General features: G+C 49.6%; 1 protein-coding gene across 4 annotated transcripts in view; it reads left to right on the plus strand.

Moving 5' to 3' along the window:
- Nucleotides 1–9,752: 9,752 nt before the first annotated feature.
- Nucleotides 9,753–21,497, plus strand: part of LOC127001787 (NADPH oxidase 5-like) — a 62,736-nt gene continuing 50,991 nt past the window's right edge. The window contains exons 1-2 of one of the 4 annotated variants that reach the window (XM_050866951.1): nucleotides 9,753–9,979; nucleotides 11,854–12,263. In XM_050866951.1, the coding sequence (XP_050722908.1) occupies nucleotides 12,244–12,263 (20 nt within the window). In that variant the 5' untranslated portion in view covers nucleotides 9,753–9,979; nucleotides 11,854–12,243. Of the gene's footprint in view, nucleotides 10,109–10,142; nucleotides 10,397–11,853; nucleotides 12,264–21,497 lie in introns of those variants that run through there. The other 3 variants (XM_050866953.1, XM_050866954.1, XM_050866952.1) reach the window with 3 other exon arrangements.

Genomic DNA, 21,497 nt, shown 5'->3' on the forward strand with positions numbered 1-21,497 from the left:
TTTCCAGTTGTTAAAGATTTATTGAATATGATGGAGAGCGGTTTACAAATTTGATGTTTGATTTCTTTTAAGACCCTAGGGGTAATTTTGTCTGGACCAGGAGCTTTGCTTACTTTAATCTTTTCAATTGTGCGTAAAATGTCACTTTCTACGATGAGCACGCCACTTAACATCTTTTCGGTCCTTCTAACCTCCGGCGGTTGAGGTGATAAACAATCTTCGTCGGTAAATACGGATGTGAAAAAGTTATTTAGGATTGTAGCCATTTCATTTTCATCGTTCGTGTGGTTACCATTATCATTAGCAAGCGGTCCGATACCACAAGTGAGTGACTTTTTTATTATTTATATAGCTAAAAAAAAATTTAGGATTAGATTTACTTGTGTCCGCTACATATTCTTCAAGATTTTTCTTGCTTCGTTTTATTAATTTTTTGGTTTCGCGGCAAATTCTGTCCAACTCTAGTTTTTCAGGCTCACTCTGAGTTGATATGTATCTACTGTATACGTGTTTTTTTAAGAGATAGGCTATTTTGAATTTCGTTATTCCACCATTTGGGTTTCTTCTTAAAAGCTGAACGTCTGTTATGATAGGGTACGCATATGCTTATGGCATTGTTCAATATTGTGGTGAAAGCCCCCAAGATTTATCAATATCTGTTTCCGCCGAGATTTCAGTCCAGTCAGAATTATTTAGAATTGATCGGAGTCTTACGAAATTCGCTCTCTGATAATCAGGCACCTTTTCTTTACTAGGAGTTACTTTACTTTCTTTCATATTGATGCTGAACGTGATTGTTCGGTGATCGCTAGAACTAACAATTGGACCAACATTTACTTCGTTAACTAGATCAGCTGTCGTTGAAAAGATAAGGTCAAGTATATTATTTTCCCGAGTCGGTTCTTGAACGTGTTGATGTAAATCACTTTCTAGTAAATTTGTGTACAGGTCGAGCCCAGTATGACAGTTCAACGGTTCACCCCATCTTTTCACTGGCAAGTTAAAGTCCCCAACAATTACTGCCTCGCAACTGCTACTTGTTTCTAATAATAATTCACTTAATGCGTGGTCGATATCAAGAGTCTACCTTGGCGGTCTGTAGATAAGTCCAATTACTATTTTACGAGACTTATTTTTAATATCAATGAAGACCGTGTCTACATTGGTTATAATATCTGTTTTCACGGATACTGGATGGAGAGAGTTGTGGATATAAAAGATAACGCCTCCACCCCGTCTGTTCTCTCTTTCATGACTAAAGATGGTATAACCCGATAATCTATATTCCGCAATGAAATCTCTATTTGAAGTGTCTATCCAAAATTCTGTGACTCCAATGATGTGACAATGACTTGTAGCTGCGAGGACTTCTAAGTCTTCAAATTTGTTACGTAGGCTACGAGAGTTTATATAGCAAGCTTTAATGTGATTCGAGTCGGGTGTTTCGCGGGTTCAGTGCTCTCTTACGGTGGAGCTGCTGGTGTTCTCGCCTCCGCGTTTTTTGACTTTCGAAGAGCCACTTGGTCACAGAGCAGCCTCCCGAAACGGGCTGCTCCAACAGGGTTTAAGTGGATGCCATCAGCAAGGAACACGTCTGAATCGTAGTAAAAACTGTTCCACAAGTTAGCGAACTGGACGCTTTCTTGTGAGCAAAGGGACTGAAGTCTGTTGTTTGTGCTGAAGGCCTTACTGTAAAAGTTAGATTCGGCACCGACCCTCGGGAGAATTTCTGAGATCATGATGTTGCTGGGGTTGTCTTTACGTCATTAAATTTTGTCCCCGCGTGAATGACAAAGAGGGTGTTTTGGTCGGTATTTCTCGTGACATCATCGCACGCTGCGGTGATGTCGTCCAGTTTGGCACCTGGATACCAGTAACGTTTTCTGCGGCCGTTTGATGACAGCTGGCCACGCACCATGGAGTCCCTAACTAGGCGAGTCTCAAACTCATGGTGTCTGCCAGCACCTGGAACCTATTGAAGGTAGTGGGGGTCAGTAAATCCTTGGTTGCCTGCTTCGGTTTGGCTCCATTCCTTACAGATTGGAACCCGACATCCTGTGAAGCAGAAAGAGAAGCGTTAAGTGGGGCAGGCTGGAAGTTGTCATGTGAGGCAGGCTGGGAGTTAGCCTGTGAAGCAGGCTGGGGGTTAGCTTGTGAGGCAGGCTGGGGGTCAGCCTGTGAGGCAGGCTGGCGGTTGTCCTGTGAGGCAGGCTGGGGGTTAGCCTGTGAGGCAGGCTGGGGGTTAGCTTGTGAGGCAGGCTGGGGGTCAGCCTGTGAGGCAGGCTGGCGGTTGTCCTGTGAGGCAGGCTGGGGGTTAGCCTGTGAGGCAGGCTGGCGGTTGTCGTGTGAGGTTATGTCCTCTCTATTAGTTAACAACAAATCCTAAATATTTTCTTCACATTATTGATCAGAACACCAACGAGGGAAGAAAATATTTAGGATTTGTTGTTAACTAATAGAGAGGACATAATAAGCAACATTGAGGTTGGGGATTCATTAGGTAACAGTGATCATAAGGAAATTAGATTTAATATTAAATGGGAGGATAGAGTCAGCAGAAACAACACTTAATTCCTGACTTCAGGAAGGCGGACTTCGAGGGTTTAAGAAAGCAGCTGCAAAGGCTTAAGAGAGTAAGATCAGAAGTAGCTGAGAGCTTAAACCATAGGGTTCGTTATGTTGGGAGTATAGAACGTGTAAGCGTTCCTTTTTCCTGGAGTTCACCATTGGAATACGCGTTCACCTGGGGGCTTTCCAACAATGTTTGAGCGAAACTGTAGGGATTCAGGAGTATTTATACCCAAATCAACAAGAAGATATCCATAAGGACGTGAATATACAGCATATTTATATATATCTACAAACTGGTTTGCCTTCTCTTTTCCGAATATTTGTCTGCCCAGACAGTGAATTTGAGATAAATCTGACTTATTTAATAACACGAGGGAAGGAAAGGGAAGGGGAAGGAGGGATGGAGGGGGAGAGGAGAGAGAAGAGGGAGGGAGAAAGGTATGATGGAAGGGAGAGTTGAGCGAAACTGTAGGGATTCAGCCGCGCTGTGCGTGTGTGCGTGCGTGTGTGTGTGTGTGTGTGTGTGTGTGTGTGTGTGTGTGTGTGTGTGTGTGTGTGTGTGTGTGTGTAGCTGCGTTTATAGCAGAAAAAAGTCATAGGCAAATCCTGGCAGGCTAACATAATTTACAATGTTCAACCTCCACTGAGTGTGTGTGTGTGTGTGTGTGTGTGTGTGTGTGTGTGTGTGCGTGTGCGTGAGTATGTGCGTCCATGGGAGAGAGGGAAAGAAAGATAAGACGCCGGGAACAGGGAACAGGTGGGCGGGACATATTCCAGCCTGGTCATTAACCTAATGTCTTTACCTTTTCCGTGATTATAATCTGGTGGTCATTCGAGCCCGCGATCTTATCCTAACCCTTCAAGTACCCCCTCTTCCGTCACCCCCCCTCCCCGCTGGGCACCCCCCCGTTTCCGTACGCTAGCCCGAGAGGGGGGTGGGGGGGAGGGGGGGAAAAGTGAAAGATGTGGGAGGGGGGGTCCAGCTACCCCCTCCTCCGTCATCCCCCCGCTGACCCCCCCAACCCCCACTTCCGTCACCCCCCCACTGAGGTTACCCCCACTTCCGTACATTTGTTACTACTCACACTCCTCTACACCGCAGGCCTAAATAATTAGGCACGGTCCAGCTGACTAGGACCCTAGAACTCCAGCCATTGTCTCATAAAGAGATCCTCTGCCTGCAGTCCAATCCACCACTGTTGCTGCCCAGAGGCTTCACCGTGACCCTGGCACGGGAGACAGATCTGGTATTACACCTTGTCTAAGGGTGACCTGAGACTATGCTGGGCAGGGACGTCTAGTTCCCTGAGGTGAAAACACTTCACCCGCATACAGGGAGAGGAGGCTCTGGAGGTTGTGGACGAGGACGAATAGGAGAAAAAGAGGAGAAGGAGGAGAACCAGGAGATGGAGAAGAACATGAAGAAGAACAAGAAAAACAAAAACAAGAACAAGAAATATAAAAGATAAGGAAAGCAGAAAATAGGCAAAAAGAGAAGGAGGAGGAAGAGGAGGAGGAGGGGAAGGAGAAATTATTTAAGCGAGAGACGAATCGAGTAGAAGAAACTATGATAATATATTGCGGGGAGGAGGGAGGGAGGAAGAAAGGTCGGGAATGTGGCGCCACAAAATGACTGGCCGAAGGTGAGGCGATATGAGGTAAGACTCGAAGATTAGTATGCAAGGTGGCGACGGACGGGAGGGAGATTCGTAGTAGTATTAGTAGTAGCAGCAGTAGTAGCAGGACCCTGGGTAGTTGGTGCTCGGCTGAGGGGTGACGGTCGGACAGCAGTAATGAAATGGGAAGAGTCTAAGGCGGGACCCAGGACTCTGCCTTCAGAAACCCCGCCGGCCTGGTTCATGGTCAGGGTGTACCAGTTTTTGTCTCCGTCTCTCGCTACTTCTCCGCGTCTTTCTTCTTGTCCTGACTGACCTAAGTGTGCCGGTAGGGATGGATGCTTCCTGTCTTTCCCACCTTCCTTCCCTCCTGTCTTTCCTCCCTTCTTCCTGTCTCCCTTCCGCCCTTCCAGTCATGTTTTTCATCCCTCCCCCTCTCTCCTACGTTCCTCCTTCCTTCCTCCCCTGCAGCCGCCTTTGATTTCAGCTTTTTCCCTCAATCTGTCACTTACTCAAGACTAATAACTCCGGTTTTTGTGCGTGTTTTTCAGGCTGTTTATCACGCATCGTTTCCTGTTTCCAGCGTTTCCTCTTTCTTCCTTCCGACTTCCTTCTTGCATCATCTCCTCCATTCCTCTTTCTTCCGCCGCCACGCCCCCGCCCACGCCTCCCGACACATCTTATAATCTCAGTCTTCTTTCCATATTCACCGCAGTATTCGACGTAACTTTTTGTGTTGCTATTTCTGTGTAATTATTTATGAAACAGTTCATGTTCTAAGGTTTGTTTGGTAGATCTTTTTTTTATTTCTTCCATGTAATAGCTTAGCGGACGTCCTTGGAATCTTGGGGTCACGCGTGGGGCGTTGCGGGGCCTTGGGAGGGCTGAGCCTTGGCCATGTGGTGTGTCTGTCCTGCCACCTTTTGTCATTGTCCTGCGGGACCCTCACCGTGCCGCGGGAAGTGCCACACATCTCCCAAATAGCAGAATTGTTGTACCTCCTCCAACATACCTCCATCCACCACCAACCCGCCATTTTCACCATCACCTTCGCCATCACCACCCTATTCTTCCCCTACACACCTCGGACACACAAAGTCCCGCACCCTTCGCAAATTTCTAAGCCCTGAGTATTGCCGATGACACCACTTATTACTCTCTGTACACAATATAAAGTTTGGTCCCTCTTCCTCTCCCACAACATCCACAGGGCCACCTTCCCGTTTGAATCCTTTTTCTTGCTTTATTTCCAGTCACCATTAACCTCGTCATTTCCATGATTATTTTCAATCCCCTCTGCTCCATCTCCTCCTTCCATCTGTTGAACATATGAATCACTTCTACCTTTGATTCCGCTGTCAACACCTGGTTATCGGCATGAAGCAGCTCCCATGGACCATCCCCTCTTACCAATGTAGTAGCCTCCTTCATTCCTGTGATGAAGAGCAGCGGCCTTAGAGCTGATCCCTGATGCAATCCTACTCTAATCTAAAAAAAAATCTGATTTTACTGCCATTGTTTTCACCTTTGACCTTGATTCCACATACAGAGACATATCTATATCTATATCTATATCTATCTAGATAGATAGATAGATAGATAGATAGTATTTACCGGTTTCTGACGCCTAACTATTACCAAGAAACATCAGGATCTAACTCTTTTAACGATAACTATAAATTAGTTTCGTTATTGGAGCCCAGAAGAAAGTTTGGGGTAGGAAGTCGGGAAATATAATCGGCTGAGTACGACAATCTGGCAACGTTGAGGCTGTAGCTCCGGGGCCCCAGGCAGCAGGCCCGCCATTTTGAGGGTGTCAGATACCTGAAATAGCATATTTTAACTGCGCAAAGCAGGTTATGTCACATATTGTGATTTCGTCAGCTTTCATATTTATTTATCTGTGTATATTTCGTGGTGGCAAAACTTAAATTACTAGTTTCATTTTCACTAGTGACACGAATTTGTGACTGCTTATCACAATAAAATTTCACTCTAATAAGTGAACCAGACCCCACAAAAATATTACCAGTGTGTGTATGAATGAACACAAAATAAGCACATACTTTGATTTAACTCTAGGATGTCTCGTGCATCATTAATAAATAAAAACAAAATATCCGGACAGGCAACTCTTTAGCCCGTTACCTTCAATGGCCCCCCAAAACAGTCCCTCCGCCAAGTTTGTATCCCACATTTGGTGATGTTAGGTGCGTCTATTGACTGGAAGAAGAATTTAAACTAGTGCATTCTAGAGCTCTCCGGTGCGTAGGATCAAATAATGAGGTCATTGCACAACAGTTTCTCTGAGGATGTAGGTGACAACAAACACAAGGGTGCACAGCAAACCTCCTAGACAAGTAACTCTGGCAAGGAAAGCATGGCAGTTACTGAGTTCGGCAGTCAACTTGTCATAATTCGAGGAAAGACACGATGCTAGAAAGGTTCGGTGAGACAGAGAGGGCCGCCTCCTGCCCGCCTCCCTTGACACAGTGTTAGCGTATCCGCAGGAAAAGCGTCCGCCGTGCGTCACCACCGAGGAAGGTGAAGCCGCATTCCTGACATATTCCGAGAAGGTTGACTTATCGTATCAGTATAAGAAAACCTAACTTCGCTTTCTGAGAAGTGATTTCCGCCTCTCCTCGCTTAGTAAAAACAAAATCATGTACATCCCTGGAAGGAAGATATATCGCTTTTATCATCAATCTGCTGCCTTTATAAGGCATTCCTTTTTCCTTTTCTTCCTCCCAAATGATCTATCCTCCTTTGTGGGACAGGCTACCCAGTCACCGCCGTCACATAAGTTTTATCGTTTTATATATATATATATATATATATATATATATATATATATATATATATATATATATATATATATATATATATATATATATATATATATATATATATATATATATATTTGTGACACGTATTCAGCTAAGACCGGACACGTACGTAGCCCCTTCCCACCTTCCCTTCAGTACTGCTATCTATTTCGACTTTTTTGTGGACTTTATTGAATCTTTCGCTAGTCGCTGCCCCGGGACAGACTTTCCTGACCAGCAACACGCCATGTAGCTCTTCGCACTACGCTTTACTCCACAAACATCCACCTTAGTGTTATACTGTGATGCTAAAACAGAGAAAATGTATAGTTTCAGCTGTTCTCGGACAAGTGTGTGAAGGGGATTACTAAATTTTATGTACTCCTGGCGATTAACGAACGTAGAGTTATGTGAGTGCGTTGGAGTGTAGAAAGTTGTCATATCATACACACCTTTCTTTTCTTCTCTAAGAAAGGGTAACATCACCAGTGTGTTTGATTCACTGATGTGGGGGAAAGGACAACAAAGAAATCTATATATTACCAAAAACTTTTACTCGGAAATTTCAACAGAGTAGTGAATAGTAATCCTAAGCTATAATACACAGAACGTCGCTTAATTCACCGTTGAGAGACTAATTCCAACACCTTGTCACTGTAAATCTTGTAAGGCTATCTACTGTAGCCTTGGAAGAACAGGGAAGGGATGGTATGGTAAGGAGTGAGACAAGTTACCCATGATAAGGCTTGAGAGAGAGGGAGAGAGAACGTCTTTCCCGCAAAGCTACCAAAAAGTCCTGCTCGTTACCGTTTTGTTTCCCCGAGGCGCCTCTGGGTTCCACCACTCACCACCACCCACCAACACCCACCACCACCCACCACCACCCTCGCCGCCCCGTAAAGAACACTGGGACCCGCCTCGCCGCTCGCCAGGTGAAAGTCCCTCATCACAAGTATCTTCATTTTCTTACCCTCACTGGACACCAACCTTCAAAATACGAGAATGTATACATGTACACAGACACGCACTTACAGCACACAGACACGCAGACGGACATACAGGCAGAAGGAGAGACACAGACATAATAATACCTACAAAAAGAACAAAGCAAAGATAATGGAAAGCGCAGCAACACACAAGGAGAAAAAAAATCACGAAAAAACGGTAACAAGAACAATAAAAGACGAAGCAACGGTGCATAAACAACACAAAACAGACATGAGAACCAACAACTAAACACACACACACACACACACACACACACACACACACACACACACACACACACACACACACACACACACACACACACACACACTGTTACATATATTTTCACGTCACTGAGCATAACACAGAAAATCATCGCCATGGTCTGAACTTACACCTTTCTATTTGGCCGCTTTGTTTATTACCTATTTGTTGTCACCAGAGTCGCCAGCGAAGTCTAAATCCATAAATGTAAATGTTAAAGTCTTATTATGATGTCACATTTAAAAGCGATACAATGATTATTTTGCGCAAACATTTCCTTTTTGTAACTAGTAGCATACACACACACACACACACACACACACACACACACACACACACACACACAGTGGCTCGCCATGACCCAGCATGGCCTGAGGTCAATCAGCCGTGCAGCACAATGAGACTACTGGCAACCTATATGTCTCTCTCTCTCTCTCTCTCTCTCTCTCTCTCTCTCTCTCTCTCTCTCTCTCTCTCTCTCTCTCTCTCTCTCTCTCTCTCTCTCTCTCTCTCTCTCTCTCTCTCTCCTCTCTCTCTCTCTCTCTCTCTCTCTCTCTCTCTCTCTCTCTCTCTCTCTCTCTCTCTCTCTCTCTCTCTCTCTCTCTCTCTCTCTCTCTCTCTCTCTCTCTCTCTCTCTCTCTCTCTCTCTCTCTCTCTCTCTCTCTCTCTCTCTCTCTCTCTCTCTCTCTCTCTCTCTCTCTCTCTCTCTCTCTCTCTCTCTCTCTCTCTCTCTCTCTCTCTCTCTCTCTCTCTCTCTCTCTCGTTAAAGTATACACGAAGCCACATAATTCTCGTCACTTTCCCTCTGCCTAACCGGCGACACTGCCGAATTCGAGGCGTGGGCACGGGCGTGGGCGTTTAGTAAGTGTTGTGCTGCACCCACCCCGCCCCACCACCCGCTTGACGAGTGCCGTGCCCCTCCTTACACACACACACACACACACACACACACACACACACACACACACTAAGCTCCCTCTCCAAATGTCACAGGGAAGCTGGTGTAGACGGGTCGTCAGATGACCTTGACTGGTCTTGCCTGGGGGGGTAAGGGAACAAGCCTCAGGAAGTTGGCTGCAGTGAAGAAAGGTGCAGCCAGTCCATGTCCGTGTCCTCGGGAGTCAGGTTGCGAGTGTGACACCAAACGGTGTGAGTAGAGGGCGGGGGGGGAGGGAGCGAGTAGGCCTTAAGCAGCAGCTGGATGGAAAGTTTCGTTCGTTTTGCAATATAAATTAATGTTAATTTTAGCAACACCAGTCCCAGTGAGTCAATGTTAAGTGGTCTCGAGAAGGAGGGAGGGAGGGAGGGGGGCAGGAGAGGGCTAGGCCATGGCTGAACTCTGAAGGTCAGCGGGAAAGGGTCAGTGCAGGGGAGGGCGGACTAGAGGGTAGGGAGGGGTGACGGGGACTCAGTGGCCTCCAGAGGTCGGGGAGGAGCCGACAGCGGGGGGGTGAGGGCTCGAGTGACCAGGGGCGGAAAGGGAGCCTGGCCTCTGGGGGTAGGCGCCGAGGATGCCAGGGGGTTGTCCAAGTTCCCCCGGCCAAGGTCTTCTCTGGGGACCGGTGTCCTCGGGAAGATGACAGTTGCGGGTGCAGGGCCGAGGGCTGGCACCGGGCTCATCATGGCTGTGCAGGGGCCGGCCAGGCACACTTCTCTCGCGCCATCAGTGCCACGCGCACCGCCGCTCCCTTCACTACTCCCATCCGCTCCTCAGAGGTACGCGCCGATCCGCCGCGTGGCCCGTGTGTTAAACTGTTGTGTTTGCGCCTGAGTGCGTGAGGCGCCCGAGCCCCGCCACACTAGCACCAGCGAGTGTTTGTGGAGGGAAGCCACGAGTAAGAAAGTGTGAGTGGAGAAACTTAGCACTATCGCTGGATATACTCTTGGCAGGCTGTCATACGAGAGGGAAAGTGTTTTTGTAGAGGCCTCAGCCTGCATGCGAGAGCTGAACTCCGCCCTCCGTCGGGTGTCGCAGCTACCCTCGCCAAACTTGAGTGAGACCAGCCAGCCTCGAGGAACATGGGACGACCACTCGAGAGTTTATTTCATACGACGACCTGATTGTTTTACGGACGACGACTGTTTTTAATGAATGCGGTGACCAAAACACAAACAGGGACGTGAGGAGTATTGGTGAGTGGACGTGTGTGTGTGTGTGTGTGTGTGTGTGTGTGTGTGTGTGCGCGCATTTCTGTGCGCTTATGTGTGTGACTGTTTGTAAGTTTTTTTTTTTTATAAATGTTTTTGACTGCGTGAGAGAGAGAGAGAGAGAGAGAGAGAGAGAGAGAGAGAGAGAGAGAGAGAGAGAGAGAGAGAGAAAACATCTTTAAGCAACACTTAGAGACTGAATGAAAATACAATGGACTAACCAACATTGCAAACCTTCAACACACACACAAACACAAACACACACAAACACACACACACATGCACACACACACACACACACACAGAGTAGACGTGAAGTGAGAGTGACGCAAGGGAGAACGATAATCAAAGAAGACGACTTGTTAGCAAAAGGGAAAGTTGACAAGACAGCGAAAGTCTGGATGAGGGAGAGAGAGAGAGAGAGAGAGAGAGAGAGAGAGAGAGAGAGAGAGAGAGAGAGAGAGAGAGAGAGAGAGAGAGAGAGAGAGAGAGAGAGAGAGAGAGAGAGAGAGAGAGAGAGAGAGAGAGAGAGAGAGAGAGAGAGAGAGAGAAGGGTGTTAACCTTGGTAGTGTCCAAGTGGAACGCTCCAGACTTGTAAGTAAGGAGCGAGGAGGAAAATTGCTAAGAGAGGGAGAGAGGGAGAGCTGGGGAGAGGAGGGAAGGAGTGGGAGAGCTGTTCCGTTATACTGGTGGGGAGTAAACAGGAACTACTGATAACGGGGAGTAGCAGTGACAGGGAAAGTGGGAAGACGTATGTGTGTGTGTGTGTGTGTGTGTGTGTGTGTGTGTGTGTGTGAGAGAGAGAGAGAGAGAGAGAGAGAGAGAGAGAGAGAGAGAGAACGGGGTAGAACTAGGTCAAGAGGAGATAACAAACAGAGGACGGGGGGCGGGAGGGAGGCAGTCAGTCAGTCAGGCAGGCAGGGAGTGAGGGAGGCGGGAGGGGAGGGAGGGAGAGGGAAGAAAAAGTATAAACACAGAGGGCAAAGGGAAGCAGGCGTGAGGGACCTTTGCCTCTCCATCTAACCCTGGCCGCCTTGCCCCCCCCCCCACACACACACACGGGGAAGGCGGCGGGTGTGTGTTGTTGTCTGAGACGTGTTCGGTGGGCGGCAGTCATGATGCTGGGCGGGAGGACGGCGAGGAGCTGGTGTTGAGGGACCGAAAGTGTGCAAAATTCAAGAAAGTGAAACTAACGACGCCGCCTCCTGCCGCTGCTGCCTTCCTTCTCCCCTCACTCTCCCTCACTCACTCCTTACTCTCCCCTTGTACATGTAGCTACCCGCCCCCTCCCCCACCGACGTTCAATTTGCATAAACATAGACACACACACACGTCCTATACTCCTATGAGTCCCATACGGTCTATATATGTGTTCTGGGATCACGTAGACATACCAGTAGCAGGACCCCCGCATCACCTTCTCATCTTCCTTTCCTTCCAGCCAGTGAAAAGCGCGAACACTTATTTATTAAAAAGGCAATAACGAAAGACCACAACGAACAGAGGCCAGGAGGAACACCACCCAATGAAAGGCATGAAGCAGTGTCATTAACCTGGCCGCCCCCCGACACACACCTGCACCTCGCGTTCCATTCTATCCCGGTGCAACAAGTCCTCGTCTCTCGCCCTCACCTGAGTCTGGCATGTGAGCGGCGGCCAGCACCTCACGCTGCAGCAGGGCGGAGCAAGGTCATGACACACTGACTCTACCTCAAAGCCCCCTGCCTCTTGCTGCACCACGCACGCGCAGCAAAGCCTACAACCTCCCCTCTCCCTCCCTGCCTCCCTCAACTGCTACTCCCCCCGCCGAGTAAACGACAGCGCCGCCAAGATGATGCGAAAGGAATCAAGGTATGTGATGCACCTGTTTTGGAATGTGTGTGTGTTGTTGATGCTTTTTTGTTATTTGCTGTGGGAATGTTGCTACGACGTGTGCGACGCTAGTGGAGGAGGGATTTATGAGCTTAGTCGTAAAAATAGTAGTAGTAGTAGTGCGTAAAGATGCTGGCTAAGAGGACAAGGACGAGATGATGCAGAAGAAATCAAGAAGTGGCTTTGTTCATTTAAGCTGCGAGCGTGTGTGGGAAGAGGAAACGGGAGATGATTTTATATTATTAGCGTCAATTGTGTGTGTGTGTGTGTGTGTGTGTGTGTGTGTGTGTGTGTGTGTGTGTGTGTGTGTGTGCCCCTGCGCTGTGTTTGTGCGCACGTGATGAATTGCATGCTCCCTCAAACACGTTTTTTTTTTTTTTTTTTTTTTTTTGTGTGTGTGTGTGTGTGTGTGTTCCAGCTGAATGTGCGGGGCATATAGCGAGCACTGACCACCACTACTACTACCATTCACTATTTTCACTACCATTCACCACCACTATCATTCACCAACACCACTACCACCACTACCATTCACCCCACACCACCACCACTATCATTCACCAACACCAACACCACTACCACCACTACCATTCACCACAGCCACCAACACCAACACCACTAACACCAATACCATTCACCCCCCCACCACCACCACTATCATTCACCAACACCAACACCACTACCACCACTACCATTCACCCCCCCACCACCACCACTATCATTCACCACAGCCACCACCACTACCATTCACCCCCCCACCACCACTACCATTCACCCCCCCACCACCACTACCATTCACCCCCCCACCACCACCACTATCATTCACCACAGCCACCACCACTACCATTCACCCTCCCCCACCACCACTATCATTCACCAACACCAACACCACTACCACCACTACCATTCACCACAACCACCACCACTACCACCATTCACCCACCACCACCACCACCACCATTCACCCCCCACCACCACCACCACCACCACTACCACCACCCCACCACCACCACCACCACCACCATTCACCCCCACCACCACCACCACCACCACCATCACTGCCATTCACCCCCACCACCACCACCACCACCACCATTCACCCCCACCACCACCACCACCATTCACCCCCACCACCACCACCATTCACCCCCACCACCACCACCACCATTCACCCCCACCACAACCACCACCACCACCACCACTACCATTCAGCCCCACCACCACCACTACCATTCACCCCCACCACCACCACCACCACTACCATTCACCCCCACCACCATCACCACCACTACCATTCACCACGACCACCACCACTGCCATTCACCCCCACCACCACCACCACCACTACCATTCACCACCACCACCACCACCACTGCCATTCACCCCCACCACCACCACCACCACTACCATTCACCCCCACCACCACCACCACCACTACCATTCACCCCCACCACCACCACCACCACTACCATTCACCCCACCCCCACCACCACCACCACCATTCACCCCCACCACCACCACCACCACTACCATTCACCACAACCACCACCACTGCCATTCAATCCCACCACCACCAACACCACCACCACTGCCATTCACCCCCCCCACCACCACCACTGCCATTACAACCCACCCCCACCACCACCACCACCACTCCCATTCACCCCCCCCCCCACCACCACTGCCATTCAATCCCACCACCACCACCACCACTACCATTCAGCCCCACCACCACCACTACCATTCACCCCCACCACCACCACCACCACTACCATTCACCACGACCACCACCACTGCCATTCACCCCCACCACCACCACCACCACTACCATTCACCCCACCACCACCACCACCACCACCATTCACCCCACCAACACCACCACCACTACCATTCACCCCACCCCACCACCACCACCACCATTCACCCCACCACCACCACCACCACTACCATTCACCACAACCACCACCACTGCCATTCAATCCCACCACCACCAACACCACCACCACTGCCATTCACCCCCCCCACCACCACCACTGCCATTCAATCACACCACCACCAACACCACCACCACTGCCATTCACCCCCCACCACCACCACTTCCATTCACCCCCCCCACCACCACCACCACTGCCATTCAAACCCACCACCACCAACACCACCCCCACTGCCATTCACCCCCCCCACCACCAACACCACCACCACTGCCATTCACCCCCCCCACCACCACCACGGCCATTCACCCCCCACCACCACCACCACTGCCATTCAATCCCACCACCACCAACACACCACCACCACCCATCCACCCCCCACCACCACCAACACCACCACCACTGCCTTTCACCCCCCCCCCACCACCACCACTGCCATTCACCCCCACCACCACCACCACCACTGCCATTCACCCCCACCACCACCACCACCACCACTGCCATTCACTCCCACCACCATCACCACCACTGCCATTCAATCCCAACACCACCAACACCACCACCACTGCCATTCACCCCCCACCACCACCACTGCCATTCACCCCCCCCACCACCACCACCACTACCACTGCCATTCAATCCCACCACCACCACCACCACTGCCATTCACGCCCACCACCACCAACACCACCACCACTGCCATTCACCCCCCCCACCACCACCACTGCCATTCAATCCCACCACCACCACCACCACCAACACTGCCATTCACCCCCACCACCACCACTGCCATTCAATCCCACCACCACCAACACCACCACCACTGCCATTCACCCCCCCCACCCCCCCCACCACCACCACCACTGCCATTCACCCCCACGACCACCACCACTGCCATTCAATCCCAACACCACCACCACCACCACCACTGCCATTCAATCCCACCACCACCAACACCACCACCACTGCCATTCAATCCCACCACCACCACCACCACCACCACTGCCATTCAATCCCACCACCACCACCACCACCACCACTGCCATTCAATCCCACCACCACCACCACCACTGCCATTCAATCCCACCACCACCAACACCACCACCACTGCCATTCAATCCCACCACCACCACCACCACTGCCATTCAATCCCACCACCACCACCACCACCACCACTGCCATTCAATCCCACCACCACCAACACCACCACCACTGCCATTCAATCCCACCACCACCACCACCACCACCACTGCCATTCAATCCCACCACCACCACCACCACCACTGCCATTCAATCCCACCACCACCACCACCACCACCACTGCCATTCAATCCCACCACCACCACCACCACCACCACTGCCATTCAATCCCACCACCACCACCACCACCACCACTGCCATACAACCACTAGCCTCCTCCACCACCACAACCACTGCTATACAACCACTAGCCTCCTCCACCACCACAACCACTGCTATACAATCACTAGCCTCCTCCACCACCACCACCACTGCCATTCAATCCCACCACCACCAACACCACCACCACTGCCATTCAATCCCACCACCACCACCACCACTGCCATTCAATCCCACCACCACCACCACCACCACCACTGCCATTCAATCCCACCACCACCACCACCACCACCACTGCCATTCAATCCCACCACCACCACCACCACCACCACTGCCATTCAATCCCACCACCACCACCACCACCACCACTGCCATTCAATCCCACCACCACCACCACCACCACCACTGCCATTCAATCCCACCACCACCAACACCACCACCACTGCCCATCACCCCCACCACCACCACCACCACCACCACTGCCATTCACCCCCCCACCACCACTGCCATTCAATCCCACCCCCACCAACACCACCACCATTCACCCCCCCACCACCACTGCCATTCAATCCCACCCCCACCAACACCACCACCATTCATCCCCCCCACCACCACCACTGCCATTCACTCCCACCACCATCACCACCACTGCCATTCACCCCCACCACAACCACCACCACTGCCATTCACCCCCACCACCACCACCACCACTACCATTCACCACAACCACCACCACTGCCATTCACCCCCACCACCACCACCACCACTACCATTCACCACAACTACCACCACTACCATTCACCCCTACCACCACCACCACCACTACCATTCACCCCCACCACCACCATTATCATTCACCACCACCAACATCAACACCACTACCATTCACCACAACCACCACCACTACCATTCACCCCCACCACCACCACCACCATTCACCACGACGGTAACACGGACGTCTCACCACCACAACCTCCACCACCACCACCATTGCCTCCAGCGCTTATATGATGACTTAAGTGAAGGGAGGAAGGTGCTAAGGCGTGAAGGCGGAATATAGAGGGGAGGGAGGGAAGGCTGGAAAGATTGGACGTGAGGTGATGAACGGGCGGGGAAAGGGATGGAAGAAATGTTTGTGTGGGGCAGGGGTGGGGAGGGTAGAGGGATAATATGATAACAGACTGATGGAGTGAGAGAAAATAACGAAGGGAGAGAAGAAATAAGGATAAATGACGAAAAGACATGTTAGGATAATACGATGATGGAGTGAGCGAACAAACGGAGTGGAAGTAGAGAAAGAAGAGGCTTTGATATATGACGAAAGGACTGTGTTTACGGAAAGTAGTGGTTGAGGGAAGGAAGGAAGGAAGGAAGGAAGGAGGAGGGGGATGCCAAGTGGTGATAACGGGTGACTGTGGTGTAGAAGTAGGGGTGGAGAAACAATGGGTGTCAGTCTTTGTGGGTGACGGAATAGGTAAGGATGAGGTAAAGGGGAGGCGTGGGAACGGGTGACGGCATGTGGGGATGTAGGAAGGGGTTTACGCTGCCGTATGGTGAGGAAGCAAGGTTAAGGGTGACCTATATATCGTTACTGTGGTGAGGTAACGCAAGGTATGGGTGGATGGCAAGGTCGCTGCCGCGGGACAGAACGGCGCCTATACCCACGCCCGCGCTGCCCGCCCTGCCCACACGCAGAGTAGGAAGTGGAAGAAAGAATGAGGTTAGGAGTGGGTACTGGATTGACGGACTGCACAGTTTAGCGCGCGCGCATACATACACACACACACACACACACACACACACACACACACACACACACACACACACACACACACACACACACACACACACACACACACACACAAACAAACAAACAAACAAACAAACAAACAAACACACTTGTCCCTGACCTCCGTCCTCCATCATTTTTGTTAAAGGTTAAACTTCGTCACTCGTTTCGCTGAACTCGATTTTCGCGTTCAGCTATTTACTCACCTCGTGCCTCCGTGGTGTAGTAGCTAGCACGTCTTGCTACAAATATGCAGACTCGGGTTCGGTTCCAACCCTTGGAAGTTGATGCATAGTCTATGGAGCTGTTCACTCTCCCTTTAGAGGTGATCGATAAATGAGCACCTGGGAGAACCTGGAGAAGGTAGAATGTGGTAACCCGGATGTCACACTTACCCTGTGTCCCGAGGTAGAGGGTTCGCGGTACTCACCACAGGCTTCAGGGCCGGGGTGCGAAGATGAGCGCCGAGGCAGCGCGTAACCACAGCGTTTACTGCCAACTTTACCTTTACCTGCCTTGGCTAGTAAACACATTCACTTCGATTATTTTATACTCGTTATATATTTTTTTTTTCACCAGTAAGCGAGTGTACTTGACTTACTTTTCAAAACAGTTATTTGTTAAGTTAGTTGTTGGATCAGTTGTATGTGTGTCAGGCCGGCAGACGCGGGCACATTGTGTTCCTGCTTGAGTGAAGAAAGTATATAGTGCAGAAAGTTGTCTTTGTTAACGTATAGGTTACAGGCGACGCTCTTGAGGCTAAAAAGTAGTGCGTGTGTGTGTGTGTGTGTGTGTGTGTGTGTGTGTGTGTGTGTGTGTGTGTGTGTGTGTGTGTGTGTGTGTGTGTGTGTGTGACCCCGTGGCTGTGGTCATGCACGCAACACCAACCCTGAGGAACACCACCATGCCGCCCCCCTAACCTCCGCACCCTCCCTCCCCCGACACCCACCCCGCACACCTTCCCCCACCGCCACCCATCTCATCGGGGTCACCACTGGCAACACACATGGAAATTAGCGGACCACCATGACGGGAATGTTGTCAAATTCTTTAGTTTTATGTGTGTATGTGTGTGTGTGTGTGTGTGTGTGTGGTGTGTGTGTGTGTGTGTGTGTGTGTGTGTGCCCCTGCACTGTGTTTGTGCGCACGTGATAAATCGCATGCTCCCTCAAACATGTTTGTGTGTGTGTGTGTGTGTGTGTGTGTGTGTGTGTGTGTGTGTGTGTGTGTGTGTATGTGTGTGTGTGTGTGCTTCTTTGTGTGTTCGTGAGTTGTTGCTGCTATTTATAATCATATTAGCCATATTTATAATCATGTTAGTCTCTTTTTCAAAGGAAACATAGGCATGATATCAAAGTTCATAAAATCATAATTTTGTGTTCATCATTATCGGGAAAGTTGACTGAGGAATAAGAGAGTAATTTTCATGCGTGCCGCCACAAGTTCACTTTTTTTACCCATCTTATAATTAGAGAAAACGTTTTAGGATCTTTCCATTAGGTCACTCCGCATTAACACCATATCATTCTCTCACTCTCTATCTATCTATTTATCTATCTTTCTATCGATCGATCGATCGATGTATCCCTCACCTATTTTAGTGGTTATTCATGGAAGAGAAACATCTAAAAACCTTAATCACAATATTTCCAATCGTCTTTTTTTTTCGTCAACGTTGTTTTATCTCGAGCGTGGAGAGAGTCGCGCGAGGGTCATCGGCGATAACCTCATTACCTTTTGTTGTGTTTTTCTGACGTTTAATCATGCTCTAACTTTTGCTCTATTTTTCCGGACTAAGCACTGATCACTTTTACTCGCTGACTTCGGAGGCCTTGTCGCTGCTCTTTGCACAATCACACCCGCTCCCTCCTCCACCTCCCACTTCTCCCTTCCTGTAAGCCACCCACCACTCCCCTCCCTACCAGCGCTCCCATCCTGTAAGCTCCTCCCGTGGCCATACTCCTGGCGAACACGAGGGGAAAGGCACAAAGCAAGCAGAGTTTCGTGTACTTTAAAAATAATGTTTCCCACTCGGGGTGTAATTTGTTGGTGGGAAGTCTAATGTCCTTCGCATTCTTCCTGATAACAAACCGCAAACAAAGCGTGATTGCGGCGGACGCGTTAAGTTAAGTTCCGTCCAGCTGTCTTGTAACGATCGTGGACATATGGTGAGGTTTGTGCTTCGGCCACTCCTCCTCGGCGCCCTCAAACACGCAGGTAATGATCGCCGCCTCTCGGTCCTTACTCTCAAGCACTCAAGACCACCGTCGCTGAACCAAGCAAAGTACGGTGATGTAGCACAAAGCCACCTCCTGTTGCCGCCCGCTGGTTAGTAATAAAGAACGCAATGTGACGTCGGTTTCCAGGTTTGCTCACTCACTTATTGATGTATAGGTGGTTTGTCCGACGCTAAGGCCCATATTCTAAAACATTTCGGGTCTTTGGTAGGGCTTATTTAGGGGTTGTGTTAGTATTTCCAAGGGTAGTTTTATCAGCCTAGTGATAGTTTGACAAGGCCTCTGCACCATGAACGTGAAAAACTCAGAGAACACGACTAATCTCCTTTGTAGTTTTGGAATTATTTGTTTTGAGAGGCGAAAGCGTCTGAGAATACGGCCCATTAGTATTTATGGCCGGATTGTTAAACACTTCCTCGCCCAAGCACAGATATTTGACAAGGCTTTCATGGGAGTTGTGGGCCTTTCCAGGGGTAGTTTGATAACCCTGGTGGTAGTTTGACCCTTCTTCTGTGCCTTGAACCTACAAAAACACTCATTAGAACCCGACTGATCTCCGTTTTGGCCTTTGGAAATTGTTGATGTGAGAGGCAGGGGCGTCTAAGAATACCACCCCATCTTATCCTCTGACTCGTTTCGGATATTGGTCTCACGTGCCTGGCTTGCCGCCTCGATACACGGCTTCCCGGTGCACGGCCACAACACGTCACGCACGGAATTAATAAGCTCCCTAAGTTACCGACCACCCGCTGGTCTTTGTCTAGTCTAGCGAGCCTCCTCATCCTCTCAGAACACCTCGTCGCCGGGATGAAGCACACCTGCACGGGCACCGGCCAGACAGACTCACCCCCGCCTAAGTAAACAGCATCTCAGCCACCTTTGTAACTCACGCCTTCATATTCTCTTCATTTACAAGGAGTTTTAAACAAATACCAAAGACTCAATGGAAGTAAACTCATCCATTTGGCACTCCAACTAATCTTTATATAATCGCTCATAATTGTTTTCGTGTTTCAGAAATGTTTCTCCAAATCTACAACCAAAATGGACTTATAACTCGTCCTATTGTACCATAACTTCTTGCTTTGATTAACTAAGCCTTTACACGCTGCCAAAGTCCCCTGTTTCAAAGAGGAAAATAAACAAAAATAATAGGTAATAGCTACATGTTTCTAGTAAATTATATCATCTCAGTCACGATAAAAAAAATTGTGGTTGTGTTGCAAAGTGATCTAGCGATTTTGGGGGGCGTGTGTGTCTGTGGTTACGATGCAGGGGTAAGGCAAGCGAGCTAGGTCTGATAAATCGTGAGAATATTTTTTAAGGTTCACGTTAGTAACTCAAGATGGGAGGATATAGAAACTGCTTGCGGGAAAGGTCACTCAGGCGCTAGAGGGAGTGTGACGAAGCATAAGCCTAAAGCCTGTGTGTAGTAACGGCGTTGTTCTCAAAGGTTAACACAATCGGATGCATCAGTACCTTAGGAGGATATTCTAAGGGAGGGCGGGAACGGGCCTAGAGCTTGTATGTGGTAATGACGTTGTTCTCAAAGGTTAGCAAAAGCACAAGCCTAGAGCCTATGTGTAGTAATTGTGTTGTTTACAAAGGTTAACACAATCAGATACATCAGTGACTCAGGAGGATGTTCTAAGGGAGGGTGGGACCGGGCCTAGAGCTTGTGTGTAGTAACGGTGTCGTGTAGGCAGTGTTTCTTTAACCGAGGGGTGTGGCAATGGAAGAAATGGCGCTGTATTGGAGCTATTATCGCTGAACGTGCTTGGGGGGGGTGATGACATGGTTGAGGCGAGGAAAGGGGAGCAACTTGCAGTGCTTACAAAGTTATAAAAGCACAAACAGACGAGTATGTGCATAAATATCAGTAAGAGGAAGGCCGTGG

Source organism: Eriocheir sinensis, chromosome 21, assembly GCF_024679095.1.
Source record: "Eriocheir sinensis breed Jianghai 21 chromosome 21, ASM2467909v1, whole genome shotgun sequence".
Taxonomy (NCBI): Eukaryota; Metazoa; Arthropoda; class Malacostraca; order Decapoda; family Varunidae; genus Eriocheir; species Eriocheir sinensis.